General features: G+C 39.9%; 1 protein-coding gene across 1 annotated transcript in view; it reads right to left on the bottom strand.

Annotated features, from left to right (window-relative positions):
- Window positions 1-24,480, bottom strand: part of KIAA0586 (KIAA0586 ortholog) — a 66,912-nt gene that overhangs the window by 17,303 nt on the left and 25,129 nt on the right. Inside the window, 11 exon segments of the mRNA XM_041476598.1 lie at window positions 6,897-6,984; window positions 10,537-10,673; window positions 13,991-14,171; window positions 15,750-15,884; window positions 17,504-17,580; window positions 18,019-18,260; window positions 18,851-19,088; window positions 19,669-19,828; window positions 22,609-22,793; window positions 23,372-23,493; window positions 23,695-23,891. Of these exon segments, the coding sequence (XP_041332532.1) occupies window positions 6,897-6,984; window positions 10,537-10,673; window positions 13,991-14,171; window positions 15,750-15,884; window positions 17,504-17,580; window positions 18,019-18,260; window positions 18,851-19,088; window positions 19,669-19,828; window positions 22,609-22,793; window positions 23,372-23,493; window positions 23,695-23,891 (1,762 nt within the window).

Here is a 24,480-nt window from a genome sequence, read left to right as displayed (position 1 = left end):
CATTAAAGGGGTTTATTGTGTGTGTTTATTTTTTGCTCTTTACAATGAAGGCAACAGCAATTACTGTAAGTTTGTAAAAGTGCATACAAATCATAATCCTCAATACAAAGCTGCTTCAGTCAGATCCCAGCATGTTTACAAACCCCAGACAGGCTGTGAGAAAAGCTGTCCTGGCACAACCATTTCCACAGACTGGGGAGGAGTGTGGTAGTGTCCAGGAGATCAGAGACTTGTATTTAATAGTTGTTATCAATTCCATCCCCTGTCTGCAATCCACAGCAACTCCAGTTGATTCACCACCACATGAGAATCTTCAACAAAAGGAAAAGCCTCACATTGGAGCTTCACCCCCAGACAGGCTGACAATAGATGGATTTATACAACTAAAACTGGAACTGGTGAGAGATCAAAGGTAGGCTGCCAAAGTGGAAATAGCAATTTAGAGCTTTCAGCCAGTACATTCCTGAGAGTGGATATGCAGCAGCAAGAGGTACACTTTCTTTAAGGAGAATTCTACCTAGGATATGCCTGGTCACTAGAGACACAAGCTACCAAAACCTCTGAAATTAAACAAAATATCAAAATCCCCCAAACAATTAAACAATTGTAAAAAAAAAACCCCACCCTGACTGGCAAAAAGATGGGGAAAAAAAGGGAAAATACAGAGACTTGCAGTGGTAGAACTGTGCTGCTTTGGCTCCAGGTCATCACAAGTGTTTGAAAAGTAAATGCAATTATTAATTTTTTTTTTAAATACATTCCAATTAATTTGGACGTGAAATCCTTTACATTTTTATTATATACTTCAAAACAGAAAATCCTCTGAACCTTCTGGTGTCTGGCTGATGTGATGTAGGAAGCCCAGCAGGCACCTGGACCAGGCACCACATAACATTTTGAGGTAAAAAGGGTATAAAAAACTGATAGGAAAAGGGGGAATGGCCTTAAGTTGAAGGAGGGTAGATTTAACTTAGATATTGGGATGAAACTCTTTTTATTATATGGCTGTAAGGCCCTGGCACAGATTTCCCAGAGGAGCTGTAGCTGCTCCTGGATCCCTGGAAGCGTCCAAGGCCAGGTTGGACAGGGCTTGGAGCAGCCTGGGATAGTGGAAGGTGACCCTGCCATGGCAGGGGTGGCACTGGATGATCTTTAAGGTCCTTTCCAACCCAGACCTGTCTGTGATTCTGTGATTCTATGAAAAAGTTGAAACCCCAAATGTACATTGGGTGCTTTGTGCAGCTGTGCCACAGGTTTTCAGCTTATCTGCATGAAAAAGGGACTGGTCCCTCAATATTTTCACATTACAGCCCCCATTTATGACTGAAATACCAGTTTAACTGAAGTTTAACTTGTGATCTATAAAACACACTTAGAGGGATGCCACAGGTCACTGGATAAGATCACCTGGAATCCTTTAAAATCTAGGCTTGAAGAGGGAATCAGATGAGATTTTGCCATATTTACTTTTGAACCCCAGGAAATCTGAATAAAGACAAGCAAAAAATCTAAACATTTGACAGTCTCCATTGGAAATAATGCTTTCAGTAGTGATCACATAACTTTGAAGACGTTTTTCTTTCCCTTTCTGCACAAAAAACCCATCTGCTGCTGGAATTTCACTGAAAATCCCTGCTGCTGTGTCCAGACCAAAGGAGGGGCTTGATACAGGAACACACCCTGAAATTCAGCAAAATAAATGTATTTAAACACAAAGATCTTCTCAAAAGGAAGGCTTTATTCTTTTTACTGTGTGAGAAGTCCAAAAATGGTTCTGTCCAGAGATCACCCAAACACACACCCAGCAGGGTGGGATGGATGAGGGAGGTGTGAGGATACAGAAAACAGTGCAGATTTTGTGATGGGTGTAAAGCACCATCACACAGGCGCCAAGGGAAGGTAAAAAGGGAAATTTTCTGCCTTTGCACATGGCAAAAGCCTCAGCACAAGGTCACAGCAATGTCACTGCAGCAGGGAGAGCTGTGACACTGAAGGAGGGCTGCAGGAAGAGAAGAAACTCTCAGCTTCTTAGAAGTAGAAGGAAATTGCAAGTAGGGAAAGATTGGCAATACATGGTGTGGACCTGGCCTCCAGAGGAGAATCCCTTCTCCCTGAGCACAGCCCTCAGCAGCAAACCCTCAGACTGCAGGGCAGTGTGACACTGCTTGGTACAGTTTGCTTCAGGTATAAACTGTTTTTTTAAAACTGAATTTTTAAATTCTCCATCTGATTACTTGTATTTCAATTCAGTTAGGCACCTCAAAAAATCAAATTACATTCTAAGAATCCAAAAAACAAACTAGAGCTGTGCTTCAGCTGCGTGTAGTTACTATTCTGCACACCTTTATGGCAAGTAAGTGAAGAGAAAAAATGACAACTGTATGAGAGCAGAGGAGCATTTCCCTGGAAGAGATTTTTTGGGAATGGCTACAAAGATGTGCACAGTCCCATGAAATTCCAGCAATTCCTACTGTTTGGTTCCTCATGACTCAAACCTGAAGCAGCAGAACACACCCACAGCAGCACATCATCATCCACAGTGACAAATTCACACAAGATTTTGCCTTAAGCTATGGAAAGTCCAACTTCTGCTTTAACATTTTGTCTGAAAAATAACTGAAGTAACTCAGTGGGAAAAGAAGCAGCCGCAGATATAAATGACACTTGTTAATAGATAAATAGTATTTACAAAAGCCAAGAAATTAAAAGCTCCTGTTCCAAATGTACTGTAACACAGCTAAATATTTACTTAGAGGAATTCACAGTAGAAACTCTCAAGTGTGGCTACTGAGGATTTTATGTGGGATATTATTCAGAATGCACACTTTATCACTAACATGTTTTCTACTGCATGGGCTATTGTGTAGCTCCTATGGACACATGCAGAATAAACAAAATAAACAAAACCTCCCTGAGATGGCATTCTAAACAACTTGGAGCACCTAAAAGCTAATGACTACTTAGAGAAAAACCAGAGCCTCTGTGGGAAATGCAGTCTTGCCTTTCCTGACTTGCCCAAATGTAAAATACATTAACTGAGTGATGTCAGTGAGCCACCTGATAGCACAGAGAGGTAACTGGATGGGAAAACCAGAGGAAAAATAGATCAGAAACATCCCTGGAAGAGTTCAAGGCCAGGCTGGAGCAAGTTGGTCTAGTGGAAGTGTCCCTGCCCATGGCAGGGGATGGAACTAAATGATCCTGGAGGTCCTTTACAACCCACACCATCCTGTGAGTCTGTGACAAGAATTCTGAAGAAGGCCTGAAAAAAAACTTACATGAAACAGTTGCCTGAAAAATGCCTTAATTACAGCCAAGTGCCTTCATTCCTCTAGTTTCCAAGATCTTCTCTCAGAAATTAGGCAAATTCAAGGAGCAATACAGGCTACACAAACTATTTCAGTTGTGGTGGTTCTCCCTACTCTGTGGAGGAAGAGCTCTGCTTTGCTTCACTGGCTGCTATATCCAGGGTGCCGTGGAGAGTCTTTAAAAAAACCTTCAGTGAAATTCAGGCCAAAAAAAGAAACAGCAGGATATTAAAGGAAAAGTAAGTTTTCAGTAGAATATTGACTGAGTTTGACCAAAACAGTTCCAGTTCTAAGAAAAAAAGAAAGACCTTTAGCCTTATCCTAATCTTCTTCCTTCCTTGAAGCATCTGTTACAGATTTGCCTCACTCCACAATAGTTTTAAGAAAAAATAACCCAAAACCTAACTCAGAGCAATTCCTGGCTGAAGAAGAAAGACAAAGAAGTATTTAGTTATAGCCATATTTTCAGCATTACAGCTTTCAATACAGCCTAATGTCAATGTTAACACAGAAGCAGCCCATTTTCAATACTGAATAAGGACTATGGAATTTTTGTTTTTATACAGATTGTTTTAAGGGCTTCTTGTCATCTTATTCATTTATTGCACAGATCATCTCCTCCCACAAGCAGTTGTGCAATCTCTCCGTGGCAACAAAGCCAATTGCTTAGTGTCCCAATATTCCTTTCCCATGTATTTACACTGCCTGAACATAATTCACTAGCTGGAGATAAAAAGGAATTACTATCATCAAGTTGTGCTCTCTAGGTCACATTTTGAGAGTCTGTGCTGTAGGAAAATAATTAAGTGAAGATACATCTACCTCTGAGCTGCTCATATTAAAGTTTAAAATTGCTCTGCACTCAAGCATTGCCACCTGTTCTTGCATTTTAATTTTAAAAATTCTGAATCCCTTTAATGTAAGCCTGAAAATGCTTAAATCCTGGAAATATGAGCATTCACCCACCACAACAATTACTCTCCTATTAAATTCATGAAGATATATGAAAGAATGGTACAAAGATTAAAGGGTATTATAAAGCCAAAAATATATATGCATGTATATTATGTACTACAACTCTGTGTTTTCAAACCACTGTCTCCACTGTGTCTAGAGAAGGCACACATTTCAATTAATAATACATCCAGGCTTGATTTTCAGTTGTAACTTTTCAGGAGACTTTACCCTTTCAGGCATGATATTGTAACAGTCCTGAACTTCACTTTTCATTAGAAGACATCAATCAACTTTCTTTCAGTAAAAACACATGTTCACTGCAGACCACAGAAATTTTTAAACAACAAGAGAAAGCTCTAATGTGTATATAGGTTTATGGCCACCAAAAGATGAATCAAATCTTGTCATGTACTTATCAATTATACAAAAATGGCTTTTCAACATCCAGCTTGAAGTCCAAAACAATTTTCCTTTTCTCCCAACACTGTGAATTCACACTTCATCTCAGGGCTTTGGATTTCCTAAGCTCTAATACCAACCCAACCACTTACCCTTTAAACTCTGAAAAAGTACCTAAATGGTCCTGCCTCCAGAATGCTTCTCCATTTCCAGGCAAGCATTCCTTGTCCCCTGCTCTCCCAGGGAAGGAACCATCTGACATGAAGCTTTTATAAACAAGGTGCTTTGAACTTACAGTAACAGATGTGCTTAATTTTAAAATGTTGTATTTACTTAAACCCACGTACACTTATCATGTTGCAAGCTTTCCTTTTTCTTTCAAATGCTTCTTATTAATTTTTACCCTCAACTTTTGGCCTGATTAAGGTCTCTGTAGTGAAGCTTAGAGAGAGGAGACATTCTGGTTAAAAGTGACAGACAGTTGTTTCCATTCTCTAATCCCTGAGATTTTTATTGGCTTATTAAATATGTATACTTCGAATGAGATTTCAATTATCCTGGTATATAAATTATCCTTTTTTTCTTTTTTCTTTTTTTTTTCTCTCAAAGAAAATTGACTAGTGCCATCTCCTGGTCACATGTTTTCAGCTCACAGACACAGCTGGACCATGCCCAAATTCCTTGTCTTACAGTACAGATAAATGCAGAGGTAAAAACAGGTAAACACAGACCTGCTCTAAGTTGTGCCACTTCAGCTCTGGAAGCTTTTCCACTAATTATCTGTAGATAATTTTTACATTATTCATAACTTTCTTCATATGCAAACCACGGTTTTGAAATCAGGTTCCAAGTCCCACGACCAATAACATTGGCCTGGGGCTTTTCTTTCCACTTATAAATATTTGAAGCAGAATAATTCCCTCAGAATTCGATGAGATGTTTTTAAAAAATTAAATGGAAGAAGTTCAAAGAATTATTTTTAAAAGGGCTTGAAGGAAGAATTTCTCAGTGCTAGGGTGGAGCAATTATAATTGCATATATTGTAGACAGGCAGGTTTTTAGATTCTTTTTCTTAGAATGTAAGATTAAAACTGCTACACATCTCACTGAAGCACCTCCACAAACTTCTTATCTGCTAAAACAATTACCTATGGCAGTCATGTGCACAGTCTATGCTATTCCCACACTGACTTGAACTACAATAAACAAAAGATATTCTCCCTCTCTTTCATCATCCTGAACACCTTTACAAACACTGTTAAGCAACCTCCAAAAATAGCAGAGATAATACTTAGTGTCCTTCAGAACAGAAAATCTTCATCTGTTACACACCAGCTTGAAGCCCATCTCAAACCAGGTCATTTTAACATTGAAAATATCTTTTTTTTCCACATTTGCATGATCTTAACTTCACATTATCCTTCAGTTCTCCTGCAGCACTCCTGTGTTTTATCAAGCATATGAGCCACTCCCTTCATCACAACATTATGAACATCTCCTTTGCTGAACAGCACTCTATAAAGCAATTAAGATTCAGTTGACTACAGAAAATGAACATTGCAATGCTCTTGGCAAATCCAAATTTAAATAAATACTTAATTCCCAAGATTCTCATGACTTCCATACAGATACATTTCATAGAATCACAGAATGCATTGGGTTGGAAGGGAACTTAAAGCTCATCCAGTTCCACCCCTTGCCATGGGCAGGAGGGACACTTTCAACCATCCCAGGTTGCTCCAAGCCCCATCCAACCTGGCCTTGGACCCTTCCAGGGATGGGGAAACCACAGCTTCTCTGGGCATCCTGTGCCAGGGCCCCAGCAGCCTCACAGGGGAGAATTTCTTCCCAATATTTCATCTAACTCTGCCCTCTGTCAGTGTGAAGGCACTGCCCACTGCTCTGCCACTCCATCCCTTGCCCAAAGTCCCTCTCCAGATCTCCTGGAGCCCATTTAAGCACTGGAAGGGACTCTAAGGTCTCCCTGGAGCCTTCTCTTCTCCAGGATGTATTTTCAATCCTTTCAGTGCACCCCAACAGTAACATAACTGTGTACACACAGAGCCATAACTCCGTGCATGTGTATGAACTCTGCATACAGAAATGTCTGGAAATGTTGTAGCGCAATGAAAACCAAATTTTAAAAAGATCAGCACTGTTATGTCAGTATACAACAATATTCAGAGGTGATGTGCTTTACTGAGAGAACTCTGTATATTGACATTGATTTACCTTCTCCTTGCATGTCCTCAGATTTCCTCCTCACAAAGATAACTCGGGGTCTCACAGCCTGAACGTGTGCAGCTCCTTGGCTTTCCTCCTAGGTATCATGCATTAAAATCACATTACAAATCTCACTTTTGATGTCAAAGCACAGCAAGATTACATTCAGCTTCAAGAACCATCCAAAGAAGTTTTTAAAGATTCATTAAACATGTGCACTTGTTCTCCCTACATCTGACTTCAAGAGAATTCAGCTCTGAATTAGCCTATTACAGCTATTCCCTCTGGACAAACATCCTGGGAGGAGCAGGAATGGATGGAAAAGTGCCACTTTAGACCTGAAGACACAGGAGACTTTCAATTTTTACTCAAAGCATGTAGTGGAAAGAACATAAAATTTCCCTGGCTTTCTTCAATACCCAGGCTATCTCCCTAGGTATCACCCTCCTGACTAGTAAGGGAAAGATGAAAGAGAAAAGAAATATAAAAATTTCAACACACAGGTTGGAAAACCCAAGCCAAATATAAAATTTATTTCCTTGGCCATGTTTTTAGAACTGGTTGCTCCAAGCCCCATCCAGTCCAAGGCTGGTCTTGGACTCTTCCAGAGATGGGGCAGCCACAGCTTCTGTGGGCACCATGTGCCAGGGCCTCACACCCTCACAGGGAAGAATTCCTTCACTATCTCTAATCTAACCCTGCCCTCTGGCAGTTTAAGATCACTGCCCCTTGTCCTGTCACTATGTGCCTATCTGGAAGACTTAAGCTTTCTCTTAAGACAGACAAATTTAAAGCAGACAAGATGAGAAAGAGTTGAGATTAGTTTCTGAGAGCATGAAGTTCTCATGGACACATGACTGAAGGACATCAATATATGATATGAATATTAAAAGTCAGCATAAGAGTTTTCATGGATCCATCTGAAGTGATTTTTTTTCTACTGGATTTGTAATATAGCAAAACTCAGTTTAAACTGAACCAAGCTACAAACAGAAGTTTAGAGATAACACAGATTCATAACCTACAATTCTGCATTCCTGAAGATTAAAAACCATGTTCTTTGAAATACTAAAAATGAAAGCTAATGAGAATACCAAAGTGACAATCCCACTTGAAAAATGCAGGTTGTATAAAAACACCCATACTTACAAAGGAATATTATGAAAATATTTTGCAACCAAGTGATTTTCTAAGATTTTAACAATGCATTTGGGACTTCAAATTATTTAGATTTACCATCTCTGGAATGTGTAGCCATGCAAATATGACCTCAATGTTCCTGTCCCTCCCATGATCAAAATGATTTATTTAGAATAGGAAGAGCTCAGCTTCCTCCAAGTCATTCTCTTGCTTCTTAGAGCTAAGACCATGGGGGCAAAATGGCCACAAATAACAGTCAATTCCTGTATTGTTGCACAAGAATGGACAGGAGGGGTCAAAGTAAAGATGTATTTAGTCTGGCTTTCTGTCTAACAGTGGCTAAAAGCATATATAAATCTCAAAAAAAAAAAAAAATCTAATGCCAGAAATGGAGGAGCAGCCAAGGAATTTGGATAGATAAGAAAATTCCTGTATTACTTAAGCCATTTGTTTTGGACTGAGTGACCACACAGGCTTCACTCTTCATGACTAAAAGGCATTTGCTCATGCCCAGGGTGAAAACTCAGTGCTCTTTCTGCTGGTGAAAACCTGACCTACACACCAGTGCCAAGGACAAACAAATCTGGCAGCTCCACATCCCTGCCAAACCTCCCTGGCACGAGGATCCTGCTCACTCAGGCTGCAGGAACCACCCAGGCTGTGCCATCACCTCCCAAGGCCAAGGCCCAGCAGGACAGCATCTGAAATCCTGCATTTGTCAGGTCTCTGAGCAAACTTTGCTCCTGAATAGATTTGTCTTCTGCCTTTGTGCGTAGGTGATACAGTTTGATTTCAGTCAAGGCAAACACTGTCTGCAGATGAAGAACAAGATGTGAGAGTCAGTGACTAACTTGTGAGGAAATCCTTCAAGAAGTCTGAAGTGATTGCTGCCTTAAACATTGCATAGAATGAATGAATCACCCTGAAAGCCTCAGTAACTCCTGCTCTCTTAGCTGGTGTAATGTTACCAGAAAATCTGTTCCTGCAGGCAGGTGACAAGGCAGATCCAATGGCAGAGCTGAACACAGATGCCATCCTTAATTAAAGCAGGGGAAAGCTCATCCTTGTCACAGGGTAGATAACTGCTGTCACAACAAGCTTTCAAATCACCTGGTACAGGGAAGGATGTAAAGATCTAGTAGAGGATCTTACAGAATATGGCTTAACCACAGTGATCATCTCTCCTGGATGGGGCAATCACTTAAAAGTATGATCACTTCAGAAAAAGTTATCCTGTGAGAAAGTGATGTAGAGTTAAATCAGGAATAACCACATTCAGGAAAAAACCAAACCCAACCAAAACACATGAAGTTCTGGGGTTTGGTTGTGTGGTTTGAAGGGAGGTTGAGTTTTACATGTCAGCAGAAAAAAAAGAAGCCACACTAAGGGTTCAGATGCAAGAAGAAGTTTCTAAAGATAAGATAATGTATAACTACCTACAGATAAAAGATAAGATAATATATAATTATCTGTATATCTTCTGTGAAAGGCACATGTGTTACCCTCTCTGTCCTTATTACTTTTGGCTAGAATCCACTTTTGCCTGTGAACAGTAATTCCAAGAAAGTCTGTTGTGGTGAGCTCAAAGTAAAAGAGGTATAACATTAAAAATCTTCTCTGAAGATGCAACACATCACTTCAGGTGACAAATTTAAGAACTGCTCAGACACCAATGGCACAATACACATCAAGTCTCAAAAACATAGACCCAAAGGCAGTTTACTGCAAGATACTTTAGATTATTTTTAATACAAATAAAACATCAAATACAAAAAAACTTCAGGGAAGGACAGAATTTATCCATGAATACAGCAACCATGGTAAGTATCTAATGCTTTCAAACACACTGTGAAGCCTCACATATTAGAGAGCAGTCTGCCACCTCGTTTTTAGCTTTTGCTACTTGTTATTTGAATTAGTTAGCAAGTAAACCATCATCTCTAGGTAACAGCACATACTAATAAAGTAGCAAAAAATGAACTGTCTAGGCTTGAAGCAGAGATCAATAGGATGTTTCTCTACCTTTAAGTGCTCTGAGGTTCATCATCCTCACTGCCTTTCCAGCCCTGCCCCTACTAGGACAAAGGAAGCTCCTGGAATGCTGAGTGGGTTACAGCTCATGAGGCCAAATTTCTGTATTTCTATTTTCACCTCCTCAGCCATATATCCAGGATGTCATCCCGCATTTGAAGGACTGTGCCCCTAAAACATGGGAATGCCCCAATGAATGTTGTATAGGACTGGAGTCTGTGAGACCACTGAAGCTGTGTGGAAGAGCAGAAAAGCTAAAAAAGAAGGTCAGAGCTTTAAAGAAGGGATTTTGTAAGGATTTGTCACAGGAAACACAGTCACCTTTACTGCACACATGCACTTTGACCCTTCTCAGCTGAATGCACTTTAATGCACCAGTTCTGTGATGTCAGGCATGACAGTGAAACAGGAAAGTTTATTTTCCCAGGTTTCAGTTTGCTCTCTCTGACTAGGCACAGGAAAGATCCTTTCAGCTCACCTGGGACAGATCCTCTGGGAGTGGTGTCATTCTGCAGCCTGGCTGGGCTGCTGGCAGAGCAGGATTTGAACCTGGCTGTGACTCCAGTTCAGCCAAAAGCATTGGACTAGGACTTGTATCTGCATCTCCAAAAATTTCTGCTGAGAGAAAAAAATTCCTTCATGAGCTGGAGCCATAATCTCCTGGTCAGCTCACATGGCAGAATGTGCAGCCTTTCAAACTTCCAACAAGGGGACATGCAATGTTAAAGAGAATGATTTCCTCCTTACATGGCTCATTGTATACCCCTTAAATTGTTCTTGTGGGGATAAAAATGAAATAAGAAATACATGTCTGTGGAAATTGAAAGAATAAATCAGCTTTATAATCTGTAGATTTGTAATGTGGCAGCATCTGAGAAAGCTTCAGAGCTGTACAGTTCATCATACCATTATATGCTTAATGAGCTTTATCACACTTACTGCAAAGAAATTGGAAAAGCTTCTTCATTAAATGTTTCACTCCTATATGAACTAAAAGAAACCTGTATATAGTCTCTTTTAAAGGGATAATTTGCTCTCTAATCCAACATTTATCATGGTTTTGCAGCCTGCAAGTGTGTAAAACATCTTTATGAAAAATGAACTGACAGCTCATGAACTAACTTTAGCCTTCTGCTATCATACAGAGCCAAAGAATGAATTTTAAGCCTAATTAACTATAATCATTGCTTAATTAACTGTAATTATTGTTCACTTTAAGACTGCATGTGCCACATTTCATTTGCATGTTGGTTTTTATACCCCTGACTTTTAGCATTGAAAACAAGGATTTATAAATGACTGATCATCAAGATGCTGTTATGTACCCACATGAGCAACACCTGCTCCATCCTACAAATGGACACCGTGTTCCCATAATACCAATAAAAACTGGTCACAAAACTGAAAACAACCCACAGACACACAATCCCCAAAATTCCCACAGACACCTCTGTGGGTGACTCATTCTGCCAGAGGAACTGAGTATCCACTGCAAGGTTTCATGTGCAGAGATGCACACCCTGAAATATGTGAGCTCCACCACCCATGGTATTATTATTATTTAGTATTAGCCCTGAAAATAATTTCCAAATAAAATGATGGCCCTGCATTGTAGCTGTTGTGGCTGTCAGGAAATAGTTGACTTGCACTGAAGGACAGGCAATCACATCCCAGTGCAGAGAGAAAAAAGGTTTGGAAGGAAAGTGGAAACAATCACAGATCATCCCTTCCACCCTTCACCCGACCCTCCCTGCAAAACCAGATTGTTTTCTTTCAGTGTTGACTTCAGTAACAAAAGGACTTAGAAACAAGGATTTCTGTTCCTTCTTGGTATGAAAACAACTCCTGTCTGGAAAGCAGATCCAAGCTTTTATACAATGTTGTTTCCTTAGCAATGCAACAAATTACTGTGCTGTGTTCAGAGGTGGGGAGGGAGGGAAGCTAAATTAAAAATCATCAGAATGCAACAGAAATCAGTCTGGGATTATAAAAATTATGTAAAAGAACAGGGCATTGCCCTGTGGTAGTTAGTCTATGTCCTCTCAAAAATATGCTGCAATAAAGACTAAAAACAGCACTACAAGATTTAGAGATGACCTTAAAAATCAGTAGAGAAACACACTGCTGGTGGATTATCATCACATGCAGGAGGTGCTTTGAAAAGTGTTAAGATATTTACAGGACAGTTAAAGGGCATAGTGAATTGAATTAAATAATTTTTCAAAATTATTTTTAAAGATACAAGGAGATACAACCCTGTTGTGCCAGGTACAGCCATGGACAGTGTGGATAAGGAGGGCAGAAGGACAGACAGACATAGGGACAGGTTCTGCCACTAACAGGCATCTTCCAACTCCATGCTCCTGAGCACCATTACAGACTTACAGAACCAGAGAAATCCCAGAATCCCAGAATGGTTTGTGCTGGAAGGGACCTTAAACCTCATCCTGTTCACCCCCCTGCCATGGGCAGGGACACCTTCCACCATCCCAGGCTGCTCCAAGCCCTGTCCATCCTGGCCTGGAGCACTTCCAGGGATCCAGGGGCAGCCCCAGCTTCTCTGTGCCAGGGCCTCCCCACCCTCACAGGGAAGAATTTCTTCACCACATTTAATCTAAATGTCTCCTCTTTAGTTAAAACCATTCCCCCTTGTCCTGCACTATCTGCAGATGATCTGATCACTGATTTATTGCTCCATCAGTGTCCTTAGTGCTGACTGACCTCTACCAACACAGTCAGACAAGTGACTCACAGAAATCCCTTATCTCAGGAAATCTCATGCAACCTATTTTCAAACAACCTTCAACAAACTACTTTAAAGGAAAAGTTTGATAATGTATAAAGTACCAGAATATATTTTCAAGGCTGACACTGGTGTAGTTGTCCAAAATGTTAGGTCACAGCTGGTTTAAAAGGTTACTCTCTGTGTGACCAGTTCAAATGTTAATCACTTTAAAACCAAGCAAATATTTTATTTTCTCCAAGATTGTTTTTGCCATGTGTTAAACACATTTAATTTCAATGCACTTCCTACTGGTCAAGGGTTAATAATGTGAGATAAGCGTCTCTTGTCAAATTCATAAATGTGAAAATTAAAAGGACAGAAAAGCAGCTGTTTGATCACTTTAATTTACACAACTTTTGATGAATCAGTGCAACCACGTTTGTGTTGCAACAGCTCAGTAATTATTTCAGTTTAGTTTAAACATATTTAAAACCACAGTCAACAAAATAAAGACTTTTAACATGCTTGCAGCAGCTACATTAAACAATTATAGAATCACATTTTCAGATAACAACAGAGAACCAGGGATAAAAAATAAGGAGGAGAAAGGATGGACCACTGCTTTCAGCACTACTTTCAACTGAAATAAAATAAATTTCCCTGCTTTACCAACAGTAACTCCCTGCTTTGTACAAGATGTGTGTGCTATCCATCTGTGAAAAAAATCAATTTCAATATCATTAGAGGAATATATAAAGCTAAAATATACTGCCATTTATGAGGCACTGCAGAATCACCACGATGGAGTGATAACAGCAAAGAGGAGCAGTGCTGAGCAAGGGGACACAGAGAAGCAGCTTGAAGTGCTGGTGCTAACACCTGTGCAATGGAAACTGCCTCCATCTGTTACTCAGAACTGAATTTGACTTAAAAGAATAAGATACACACTTTACAAGTTAACTTTTGTATAGGCAAATGGTATTTGCCATGATTTTTATTCCAATTGTAGGAAATTGCTAAGAGGAGTGAAGACAAGGCTTGAATTAAATCCAGTTCTTGAAACAGGAACACTAATAATTTCTTTGTAGGAATTGCCTGTAAATATTGGATTTTGAATGTATGGACTGAAATTATTTCAGATTCTGTTATGGAAAATCCTCAGAATGCACATGAATATCATAGAGAAGAAATAAGAATCTAACTGTACCTCCAATTTGGGCAAGCTGCCCTGGAGATGCAGAACGGAGCCCCTGGCGTGGTCTGTTCCCAAAGCTCTGAGCAGCTGGATGCTCCATAAAAATGGAATTTCCCATCAGGATTCTCTCCTGTACTCTGGACAGCCTTGGCCTCTGACCTTCACTGAGCTCCCCAATGCTGCCATCAGAATCCTGCAGAGAACACCAAAACCACAGCACATATAAAAACCCAGTGTAAGTCTTCCAAACCCAGATATTTTTTTCTAATTACATTAACCCTGAAAGCTTTTCTAAACTTAAGTTTATTCTATTTGCATTGGATGAAGAAAACAAGCCATGGAGATATCATCTGGGTTTGAAATGAAGATCTACATTTATCAGAAGGACAGAAAAGAAACACTTGCAGCCAAACATCATTTATTCTGTTAGTGGTATCTCTACATGATCAGAACTCAAGCTACATTTTTAGCACATGAAGCCTTTGATATTATAGATTTGGCCACTGTTGACTGCCTGACCTTGAAACATTGGCAGCATCTAAAAGCTATTGACTCTCTGCACCGCATGTCAGATAAAAGCTTCAGTTTTCAAGTGGGTTTGGAGGGCACTAAAAATAGGGATGGTCCCCTGGATCCTGACTTTTAAAGCTGTAAGTTAAACCCAGCTTGCTTCCATGTCAGAAAACAGGTGGAATACACACAAACACACACACACACATACATGTGTGCACAGTATCACTCTAAGGCCATACAGGGAACATCCAGGAGAATGTTGATTCTCCTCTGAAGGAGAAGGGGAGTTTATGAATGCCCTGGATGGACAGACTGAGTGGTCTGTCACTGTGAGAAAAGGAAAAAGCAAAGCAGAGCTGCATTTGTAACTGGCAGTGCTGATGAGAAAATGGCACTGCAATTACAGGCAGACTTGGGAGTTAACACTGGAGAAAGCTTTTCACCAAGTCCAGCCACCAGAGCTCATTAGCAAAATAAAGAAAGACAAAGGAACAGCCAAGGAGGTGACTCAAGTTGGTAATTATTTAGACTAAACTGACCAAGACAGAAGGAAGAAACTGCATATGCATCAGTAGCATCACAAAAAAGCAAGATCTGCTGTAAATAAATGTGTTCATGAACCATTGCTGCAGCATTCAAAGTTCATTTCCCTCAAGCATTCCTCCAGCTATGTCAGTTAGAATGAACACCCAGGCCAAACTGCTATTTTCCAACACAGAAATAACTCAGATGTGTGACAAAAAAAACTGTGATGCAGATAATTTCATTTTTCTCTGAGTCTCTTTTTTTTCTGCCAACTGAATAGGAATTTTTGAGGTTTTGTTCCAAGATCAGTATCAACAGCATGTGCAAAGTACATGTAAACACTTGCTGAGTTGCTCTTCATAGCTCCCTAAAACTCCTGTGGCTGTTAAATGCAGTGTATTTGTATTGTTGAGCATTCCACCTGTATTGCTGAAATGACAGAAAATTCCCTGGTACTCCCAGTGACAGGACAAACCTGGGACATGGGGACAGTCACACACCTGGAAAACGAGGTACATATGATATACTGTTTGTTTATTAACACTGAGACTTCAGTGTTTCTTGAGAGTTTTACACAAGAATGAAACCAACAGAAGTGGGATCACTTGCAGCAGGGAATGAAGTGTATGAAGCTGTACTACAGCCAACAGGAAGGATAAATTTGGGATATTTTATGAGCAGGAAAGAATTACTTCAAAACTACTGTACTGGAAAGCTAAGGACTGTGAGTTACCTCCAAGTGCTCTATTCTTTCTTGTACAAAAACAGGTGCTTGATTTAATTTGGTTAAAAGAGCCAGGACAGGATCCCTGTGACAGCCTTTACCCATTCTCCTCACCACCTGCCCTTCACTTGGAGGATCATAATCCTAGAACAAAGAAACAAACACAAAAATCCACATATTACATGCTCCAAAACTGGTTTTTGGTATGAATTTGAATCATTCTTGCTTTAGTTCACAACTAAGCTTTTTTTAACAGTAAGTTTCCACACTGAAAAATTATGTAATGAAAATTCAAGCATTTAAAAATAAGCAAACAGATGACACACTGTTTTCTTTTACCCACAGACATGCACATTCCTTATTTGATACAAAAGACTGCAATACTTAAAGAGGAACAAGGCCCTTCAGGCCTCCAAAGATCAGGCAAACAGTTAAATCCTCACACATCCTTTGCTAGCAACAATCTGGCTGCAGAGCTGCTCTCACCAGCAAGGAATTGCCTTCCTCAACCAAACAGCCTGGATTGAGGATGGAGAAATACTAGAAGGAGGAGAAATACTAGAAAGAGTTCCAATCCAGCTGACAAAGAGAGGGAAGAACATCTCAGCAGGCAAGTGTTCCTTTGATGAAGAGAACTTTAATTTAGGTTCATCTGTTATCAGAGTTTTAAGCCCAGAGTTTAGGGGAGAAGTGTGGCTGACAGAGGAGGCACCTGAAGTTCTGAGTCCAGGGCAGTCTCACAACTGTGGGGGATGCTTTGCTTTGGGGGGGTTCTGTGCAGAGCCAGGAGCTGGAACTTGGTCATTCCTGTGGGTCCCTTCCAGCTGAGGATGTTCTCTGATGCTATGACTGGAATGGAATCATGGATGCTCATGGGCAGCTCTGGGTAGGAAGGACAGGCCAGGAGAAGGGGACTCCTGCTCCAGAACATTAAACTTGCCTTGTGGAGCTTGGAAGTGACCTCTGGAGGATGTCTAGCCCAGCCCAGCTGCCCAAGGCAGCCCTTGGGCCACTCCACAGTAAAAACATCTTTAATGTTTAAACCAAATTTCCTGAATTCAATCCTGTGTCCACTGCCTCTTGTTTCTCACTGGCTCATTCCTCATTACTTCTTTTCACCACGTATTTATACATTGGTAAGGTCCCTTCAGAGCTTTCTCTTCTCCATCATGTCTCCTATAATTTATGTCACAGCTACATCTTACCAAGAGGTTTTACACAAAGTCAGAGAGGGAAAGTCCAGGCATTTGAGGAATAGCAAAAGAGAAAGGGAATGGAGAATATCTTGACTTGGGAGGCTTCCAGAACCATGGACTACAGCAGACATTGGATAAGAAACTATTCTGATTTTTTAAGCAGCTTTAACTAACTCCAGCCTCAGCTAACCCACTTTAATAATTTAATCATGCAAGCAATTAAAAGATGGCTCAAAGCTGCAACAGCTCAGAGCACAGCAATGTTCTATTCTGTTTAAAATGCCTTAAAACTAGAAACAATAAAGAAATGAAAGTGCATAATATCTATCTTTCACCTACAGAAGTGTATAAATTATCCAACTTTTAAAAATCATGAATTAGTTTGTACACGGTGGGTTTTTTTTTTCCTTTGGTGTTCTGAAATTCTAACACTCCTTGTGAGTATGCATTTTAAAAGTGTGAATTAAAAAAGCTGATGAGTGAAAATGTTTAAAGCAGATCCAATTCAGCAGGATGCCCAAGGTGGAACCCACATTATCTGTGATTCTTTATGAAAGAGCTCCTTACCATTTCATTGGCATCTCGGAGAGTACTGGATAAGCTCTCAGCAAGGTTTGGAAAAGATAATCCTCCTTCTGCTAAGGCTGAAAAATATTTTATGTTACAACTATTAAAAACATTCAAGTTACATGACAGGAAACCCAAGCCACATTCTTTAAGTGCAACAACATTCTTTAAGTGCAACACTGTGCTTTAGTAGATTTGGAAATTCCTACTGCTGGATGTCTATTATGAAGACATATTTTCATATTTCTTTTCCTATTTCTTACACTTTCACAATAAATAAAACATGTAGTAGTACCACATGGTACTTAAGCAAGAACAAGTCCCAATTATTTTCCAAGTTGATCTCATGACAAAAGAGCAGATTGAATCTTTTTTCTTTAATAAACAGCAGCATTTTGTTCAGCGACGGGAAAAAGAACAACAAGGCCTTGTTAATCTTCACAAACCACAAGTTAATGCTTGCAGCTTTATAAGAATAAGAAGTAATTCAAATTCTGATTTCCACAGTTGGTTACCTGCTGCAGGCAGTGGCTGTCCATAGGGGAAGAGCACCTCTCCTTCTGAGAGGGGTCTGTCCGTGGTCTCAGTGCCTGTGGGGGTGAGGCTGCTCTCCTGGGTGGACACCCCCGAGCTCACCGTGGGCACAGGTGATGGCACCTGGGCAGGGCAGGGCAGGGGCTCACAGAGCCTCCCTGGCAGCTGCTGAGATGGGAAAACCAAGGCCTCTGGCTCCTCATCGTTGGCCACTGACATCTCCCTGCAATGACAGAACGCGCACTGTGAATACAACAAGACACACTCAGTGCAGACCAACACCTGAATTCTATACTGAAAAGAATTAATTCTAGTTCTTTACTGAAAAGAACTAATTCTGAAAAGAAACTGATTTTGAACTATTTTTTCTAACGTGAGAGCAAAGCATTTTACAGGATAGTTCAACAGTTAACATGGTTAAATAATGTTATCTGTGAGTTTCTGGTTGTAACTAAAAATTACCATGTGTATTCCCAAGGAGGTAACACAAAAATTTAAATGCTAATAACACAATATTTCATTTTCACTCTATGTGTTACTGGCAGGTGTAGCAATACGAGTTTACTAAGTACAGTGTTCAGCAGGGTAATGAATAAGGGCTGATAAATCCTGAGAAAGGCCCTGATTTCGTATTTTTCTCTAAACTGCCCTTCAAGCAATGAAAAAAATGAAAACCCAATCCTGCCTTATCTCAAATGCCTCCTGACGTATACATTAAGCATTTCTTTCTGACTTTTTGAGCATATCTGTAGAAAGAATATACATATTTCAGTTTTTAAGAAACAAGAAAATTGTGCAGCCTGTTGAACTCACACAGTCTTAGGACAGAATGGTTCTTCAGGGACAGGACTGGGGTTCTCTTCTTCCAGAGGAAGTTCTGCACCATCCCACGGGTTTGGAAGCTTTGGACTTTCCCTTTTTTCAGCCTGGGAATCCCATTCTGAGACAGGAGGGCTCGGTGTGGCTACTGGGGGAGGTGTGGTGACAGGGGTGACCACAGGGGTGACCACAGGGGTGACAACACGGCCCAGGACAGCTGCAATCTCAACTCCTGCACGTGGGAAGCCAAATTTCAGATCAGAAAGGAAAGCAGGAAGTGTATCTCAGACAGAGAGAGTCAGTTCTACCAAGCACTTGCAGTTTTTGTGATACCTTTTGATAGTTATAAAGACTAGATTAAGAATTGCTTCTTTTAAGTACAGTGCTGGCACCTGAAGAAGACAGAATAAAACCTCAATTTCTTCCTCAAGGGAGACTGCTCTGCATTTTAAAAAATCAAGTTGCTTTACTTGAAGAGTGTACATTTGATTAAATTAACATTACAAGCACAGGAAGGAGCAAAAGACAGCTATTTTTCTGATGTGAGAAATTGTGGAGGGGTTGGGAGGGGTGGAAATCACACAGACCATAGAAATGTGCATTAATTTTGAAAATAGAACTGTTACCAAATAAAAGATGTTTGCTTTCTATATAAATTAGCCCATAAATTTTTGTAGAACATGAGTTGCCACTTGAATTATAGCCTCAAGAATATTTATCTTGAGAGATAACATTTCTTTGAAGAAGAAAATTAAAGGCAGTAGATTAAAGCATATTTGCTACTTCTAAACTTCAATTATTATTTTCAATACCTGTTTCTTTAATTTTTTCATGTCCATGAACATCCTCACTCATCTCTGGAGGAGATGGAGATGAATCTGGAGTTTTCACCTGAGGCAGTTCTTTTTCTGAAGGTGGTGTTGGTGGTGGTGTGGCCTGGGGTGTTGGCACTGGAGTAGGCACAGGAGCCTCCTGAGGGGAAGAAAAATCATAACCACAGTTATAATCTCTGTGCAGAATTCCTGCCTTCCCAGGAGCCCCAGAGAGAGCTGAGGAAGAGAGGGAAAGGCAGCTCATCACACAACAGCAACAGCTGCTGCTTCCATGGATCGAACTCCTCTAGGAAGCTGCACCAGGACAAAATTAATTAAAAGCAGTGAATTAAGCATTAAAATTATTAAATTGGGAAATCATTATGTATAGAACAGAACAGACTATTTCAGCTGGAAGGGAACTACAGTCATCATCCAGTCCAACTGCCTGACCAATTCAGGGCTGATCAAAAACTGGAATTTGTTGTTAAAGGCATTGTCCAAATGCCCCTGAAATACTGACAGGTTTGGGATACCAACTGTTAGAACCCTGGATGCTGAGAATTTTAAACTTCCTGTGCTAAAAGGCACAGACCCACAAGAGAATACTGTATTTGACCTGAAGCCATGGAGAAAGCTTCCAAAATTGATTGATAGCACTGGGATTATGGGTGTGTAGTTTGAATAAAAGTGTGTAATATCACAAGGTAGAAAACTTAAAGTTTTAGAATATAGCAATACATAAAAAGCAAGATAGAAGTTTTAAGACAGTGGCTAGTTGTTCTTCTCCACCTTCTTCATGGGTTTGGGTACTATTTTGTAATTAGTTAGAAAAGCCTGCATTGCAGACTCCAGGTGGTAAGTTATTGAGTTAAAGGTGAAAATAATTTAGGTGTCATTTCTTAATTAGATAGTTTAGCCTTAAAAGACCTTATAAAAAAAGATAGTTAGCCATTTTGTAGCTTGTTAGTAGAATGCTGTAGAACTCACAACTTGTAAGACTGATATAGATAAGAAATAATAAATACTTGAGTCTGAGCACAAAATATCATCTTGAGCGCTTTCAATCCCAACCTTAACAGAGGTAAAAAAACCCCAAAAACCAACATTTAATGGTACCAACCACCTCTCCAGGAAGGCTATCCCATGTTTAACCACTCTCTTGGTAAATAAATGCTTCCTAATCTCCAGTCTAAATATGAATTCCATTATTATATGTATTTTAATAAAGCATTTGAGATAATGTTAAGGAAGAAAATATTTCATTACATGGATAAAACTGAGTCAGTATGATGATTTTATGGTAAGATGAATCAGCTGAAAGAAAATCACAAACAAAGCAATAATCAAGACAGCAAAGCACTAAAAGAAGCACGAACAGAATTAGGGTGTTCCTTAAAAAGATGACAGCAATGGACATAAATCTGACAAGCAAATATGATGGCTGTTGTTTGGCCTGCTGTGGGGGAATATGCTGGACCTTTGTAGGTTTTTCCCAGACATGTTTTATGACATTTCATGAAGAAAGCAAGGCAGTGAGGCTATAGGAAGACTTCCAGGCTAGTTTCTGAAGAGTATGTCCTCAGGCTGATGATTTTTATTAAAATTTCTCATGGGAGGTGGAACCTAGAGGAACATCTGGCAGCTCACACCCAACTGTGTGACATCCTGAACACCAAAGAACTCAGTAACAGCTGAAATTCAGTTCTAGATAGGAAAATTCACAGTGGGAAGGGAGAAATCAAGAATGGATAAACTAATCAAGAATGCACAAACTACATATTCAAGAACTTCTGCCATAAGCTGAGTACAAATAGAAAAAGAAGAATTCAAAAATTTTTCTAGCTATCCTTTAACTTGTGCTATCATGCTAAAAAATGTGGAAAGACTTTAAAAAACATAATTAGCTACCTAGGATTCCAATAAAGGCAGGAGAGAATCACTACTACAGCTCAGGGCATTGAGGAAACCCCATCTTGGAGACCACATTATTATTAAAAATGTTTATTAGCATTTTAGTATTAGCTGTGCTTGAAACCAATCTAAACTGGAAAACATCAAAGTGCTGCCCAACAGCAAGAGTAAAAAAATTGATGCTTTCTTTAGGCTAATCAAAAAAGGCCAAAGAGGAGAGAACTCATCTCTTCAAGTGCACAAACATATATAGCAAGGAAAACCCAACCACTTCAGCTAAAGGATATTTCAGTTTAAGCTGACAGAGAAACAAAAGGGAGATCAGGAAATGTAGAATGGACAACAGAAGAGGTTTCTGAGCATCAGAAGAACAAGCTGAGATGAACATCAGGCCCTTCTCAAGCTCTAATGGAGTGGAAAAGATGCTGGGGGCTGAGCTTGAGCCCTCAGCAGCGAAACCTTTACTTTTGCCTATAGAATCACCTCTGTCCCTTGCAGCAGGCAGGAGGAGATGTTTCAGGCTAACTGCACTGCAGCAGAACAGAATGACTGATCCCACTTTCAACAAAGCCTTCCATAGCTGGATTTCCAAGCACAGCAATTTCCAAAAGCATCCCAAAGACATTACACAGCACCAGATTGCAGCACAGTCATGTTGTTATCAAAGTAAGAGCCAGCTGTCATTTGATTATCAAAGGGAACACAGGAAATTATCCTGTATTACAGGAAGCTCTACTCATCAATTAAGCATTTATTCAAAACTACTGAAGTCAAAACTTAGAAAGAATTAACAGTCATTTTAACAGATCTTAAAGAATGGCTGCAAGCTCATAAGACCAAAAATAATATTGCTCTCAGCTTCCATTCCTTATTAGATGAGGAAATTAATTTTTTCATCTCACATTTGTTTGCAAGAAAGCAGAATAACTATTTTTGGTTGAAAATAACACTATCTTTCAACAATATGAAATTAGGCAGCAAGTCCAGCAGAACTTCAGCAGAAAAACTTGAATAAAACAGACTTACCATCACTGAGGTGGTGCTGGGAGGAGGAGGAGGATCAGGAACTGCTCTCTGAGCCTGGCTGTTACCCAGCATGGTTGCAATGGTTTCACTGAGAGCTTCCTTCACAAAATGATTTATCATTTCTGAGTCCACAGGGACACCAGCATTGACAAAGAGCTGGAATCCTCCACCACCTGCAACTTCAACTGAAAATGAAGGGATGTGAAGCACACAGCCAGGTCTCACTTCCTAAAATCCTTGTACTGTACTGCAGCCACTCTCTATGGAATTTTACACATTCCTTTGCAAAAAGTCTTTTTTTTTTAACCTTCCAGATAAACAACAGCAGAGAAACAAATCAGGAGCATAAAAGAAGGCAATAGCAAAGGGCAGTGACATCACAGGAGAAATGCTTTTCTCTCCATTGCCACACATTCATTCACACATTCAAAGAGAAGTAACTTTTGACACATCTATTAAAAAAAGGCAAACAAACATTACAGGCTCAGCAAATTGCCAAATGTGATTTAGGTGGCCAGTAACAGAAGGTGATTTGTACAGTGCTGTTATTCTGAGTCTGCTTTTTATTTTAGATAATTTCTTTCAATGGCCTTGTTACACTGGCTCTGCCTCCACATAAATTCAAGTGTGCACTGCAGCTTTTCAGTTTCACTGGTTCAGGATTATCCACCTTTAGGCTGAGGCAACAGCTACCTGCACAGCTTGTTAAAATTAGTCAAAAATTGAGATAATCCATCTGCAGAGAACAATAATTCCTACTTACCAATGCCAGGGGTTCCAACCTCACTGTCTTCACTCTTCATGGAGCTGCTAGTGCTGGGCACTGTTTCTGTCTGAGCTGGGCACATCTCACTGATAATTTTTGCCATTATTTCTTGTTCCACCCTGGCAGAATAAAACCCATTTAAGTATCAGCAAACACCAAGACACCTAAAAGCTCACAAAAGAGCACTCTTGACATAAAATGCAAGGCAGCTCAAAGGAAAATGGATAAGGGAATGGAGGTGAGAAAAAGGGGAAGGTTAATTAGGGAATCATTCCTTCTTCCATATGTATTCTTTGCCACTTTGTTAAACTGCAACTCACCAATTTACCAACTTGTCTTCTATAGTTTCTCTCTTTTGAATCAGTTCATCCAAAATATCAGCAGGCTGCTGAGGAGCAGAAGCCACTGGAGGAAACAAAGGACCATTGTGCTGTGGTGAGGCAACTTTAAACTGGCCATTAAGTTCCAGAACAGGCTCAAGGAATTCTGGAATTTCATCCTTCTCCTCTTCCTGATCCTAATAAATAAGCAGTAAATTAAGTTATGGTACATTTCTGGAAGGCAATGTCATTGAGGTAGCTGTCAGGTTTTTTTCTTTAAGAAACATTTGTGGATGTGGGACAGCACACAAACCACATTCTCCTTCCTCAGTGTGTTGTAGTTAATTGATACAACTCTAAGCTTAGCAAATCATAAATCTGTAGAGGTATAAAGCCATAGGAACTGCTCAGTAAAACATGATTTGGCTCATATTTCCTGCCTGTGCTGCACAGGGCAGGGAGCCAGTGGCAATGCTAATACTTGAAAAATTTACTTGTGACCTACGTCAGGTTTCTTTAATGTCACCCCAGAAACGTTCCTCCTCTAAACAAAAATCTTTAGGAAACATTCTGCAGATACGTGTTAGGTTAGGGGTTTGTTTGTTTGGGTTGGGTTTTGGTGTTTTGGTTGTTTTTCTTAAAATAAATCAAACTTGTTCTTTAAAGTCTCCAGTCTGAAAAGACAAATTCACAAAAGTTAACGAGCATGCAGTCAATCAAAACTCTAATGAACTTGCCAGCACTGAAAACCAGACATTAATAGTTTACACATATGTCACACGTGTG

This window comes from Pyrgilauda ruficollis, unplaced genomic scaffold, assembly GCF_017590135.1.
Source record: "Pyrgilauda ruficollis isolate IOZ18807 unplaced genomic scaffold, ASM1759013v1 scaffold110, whole genome shotgun sequence".
NCBI lineage: Eukaryota > Metazoa > Chordata > Aves > Passeriformes > Passeridae > Pyrgilauda > Pyrgilauda ruficollis.
The sequence above is the reverse complement of the archived record's forward strand: the minus strand, read 5'-3'. Positions and strand labels throughout refer to the sequence as shown.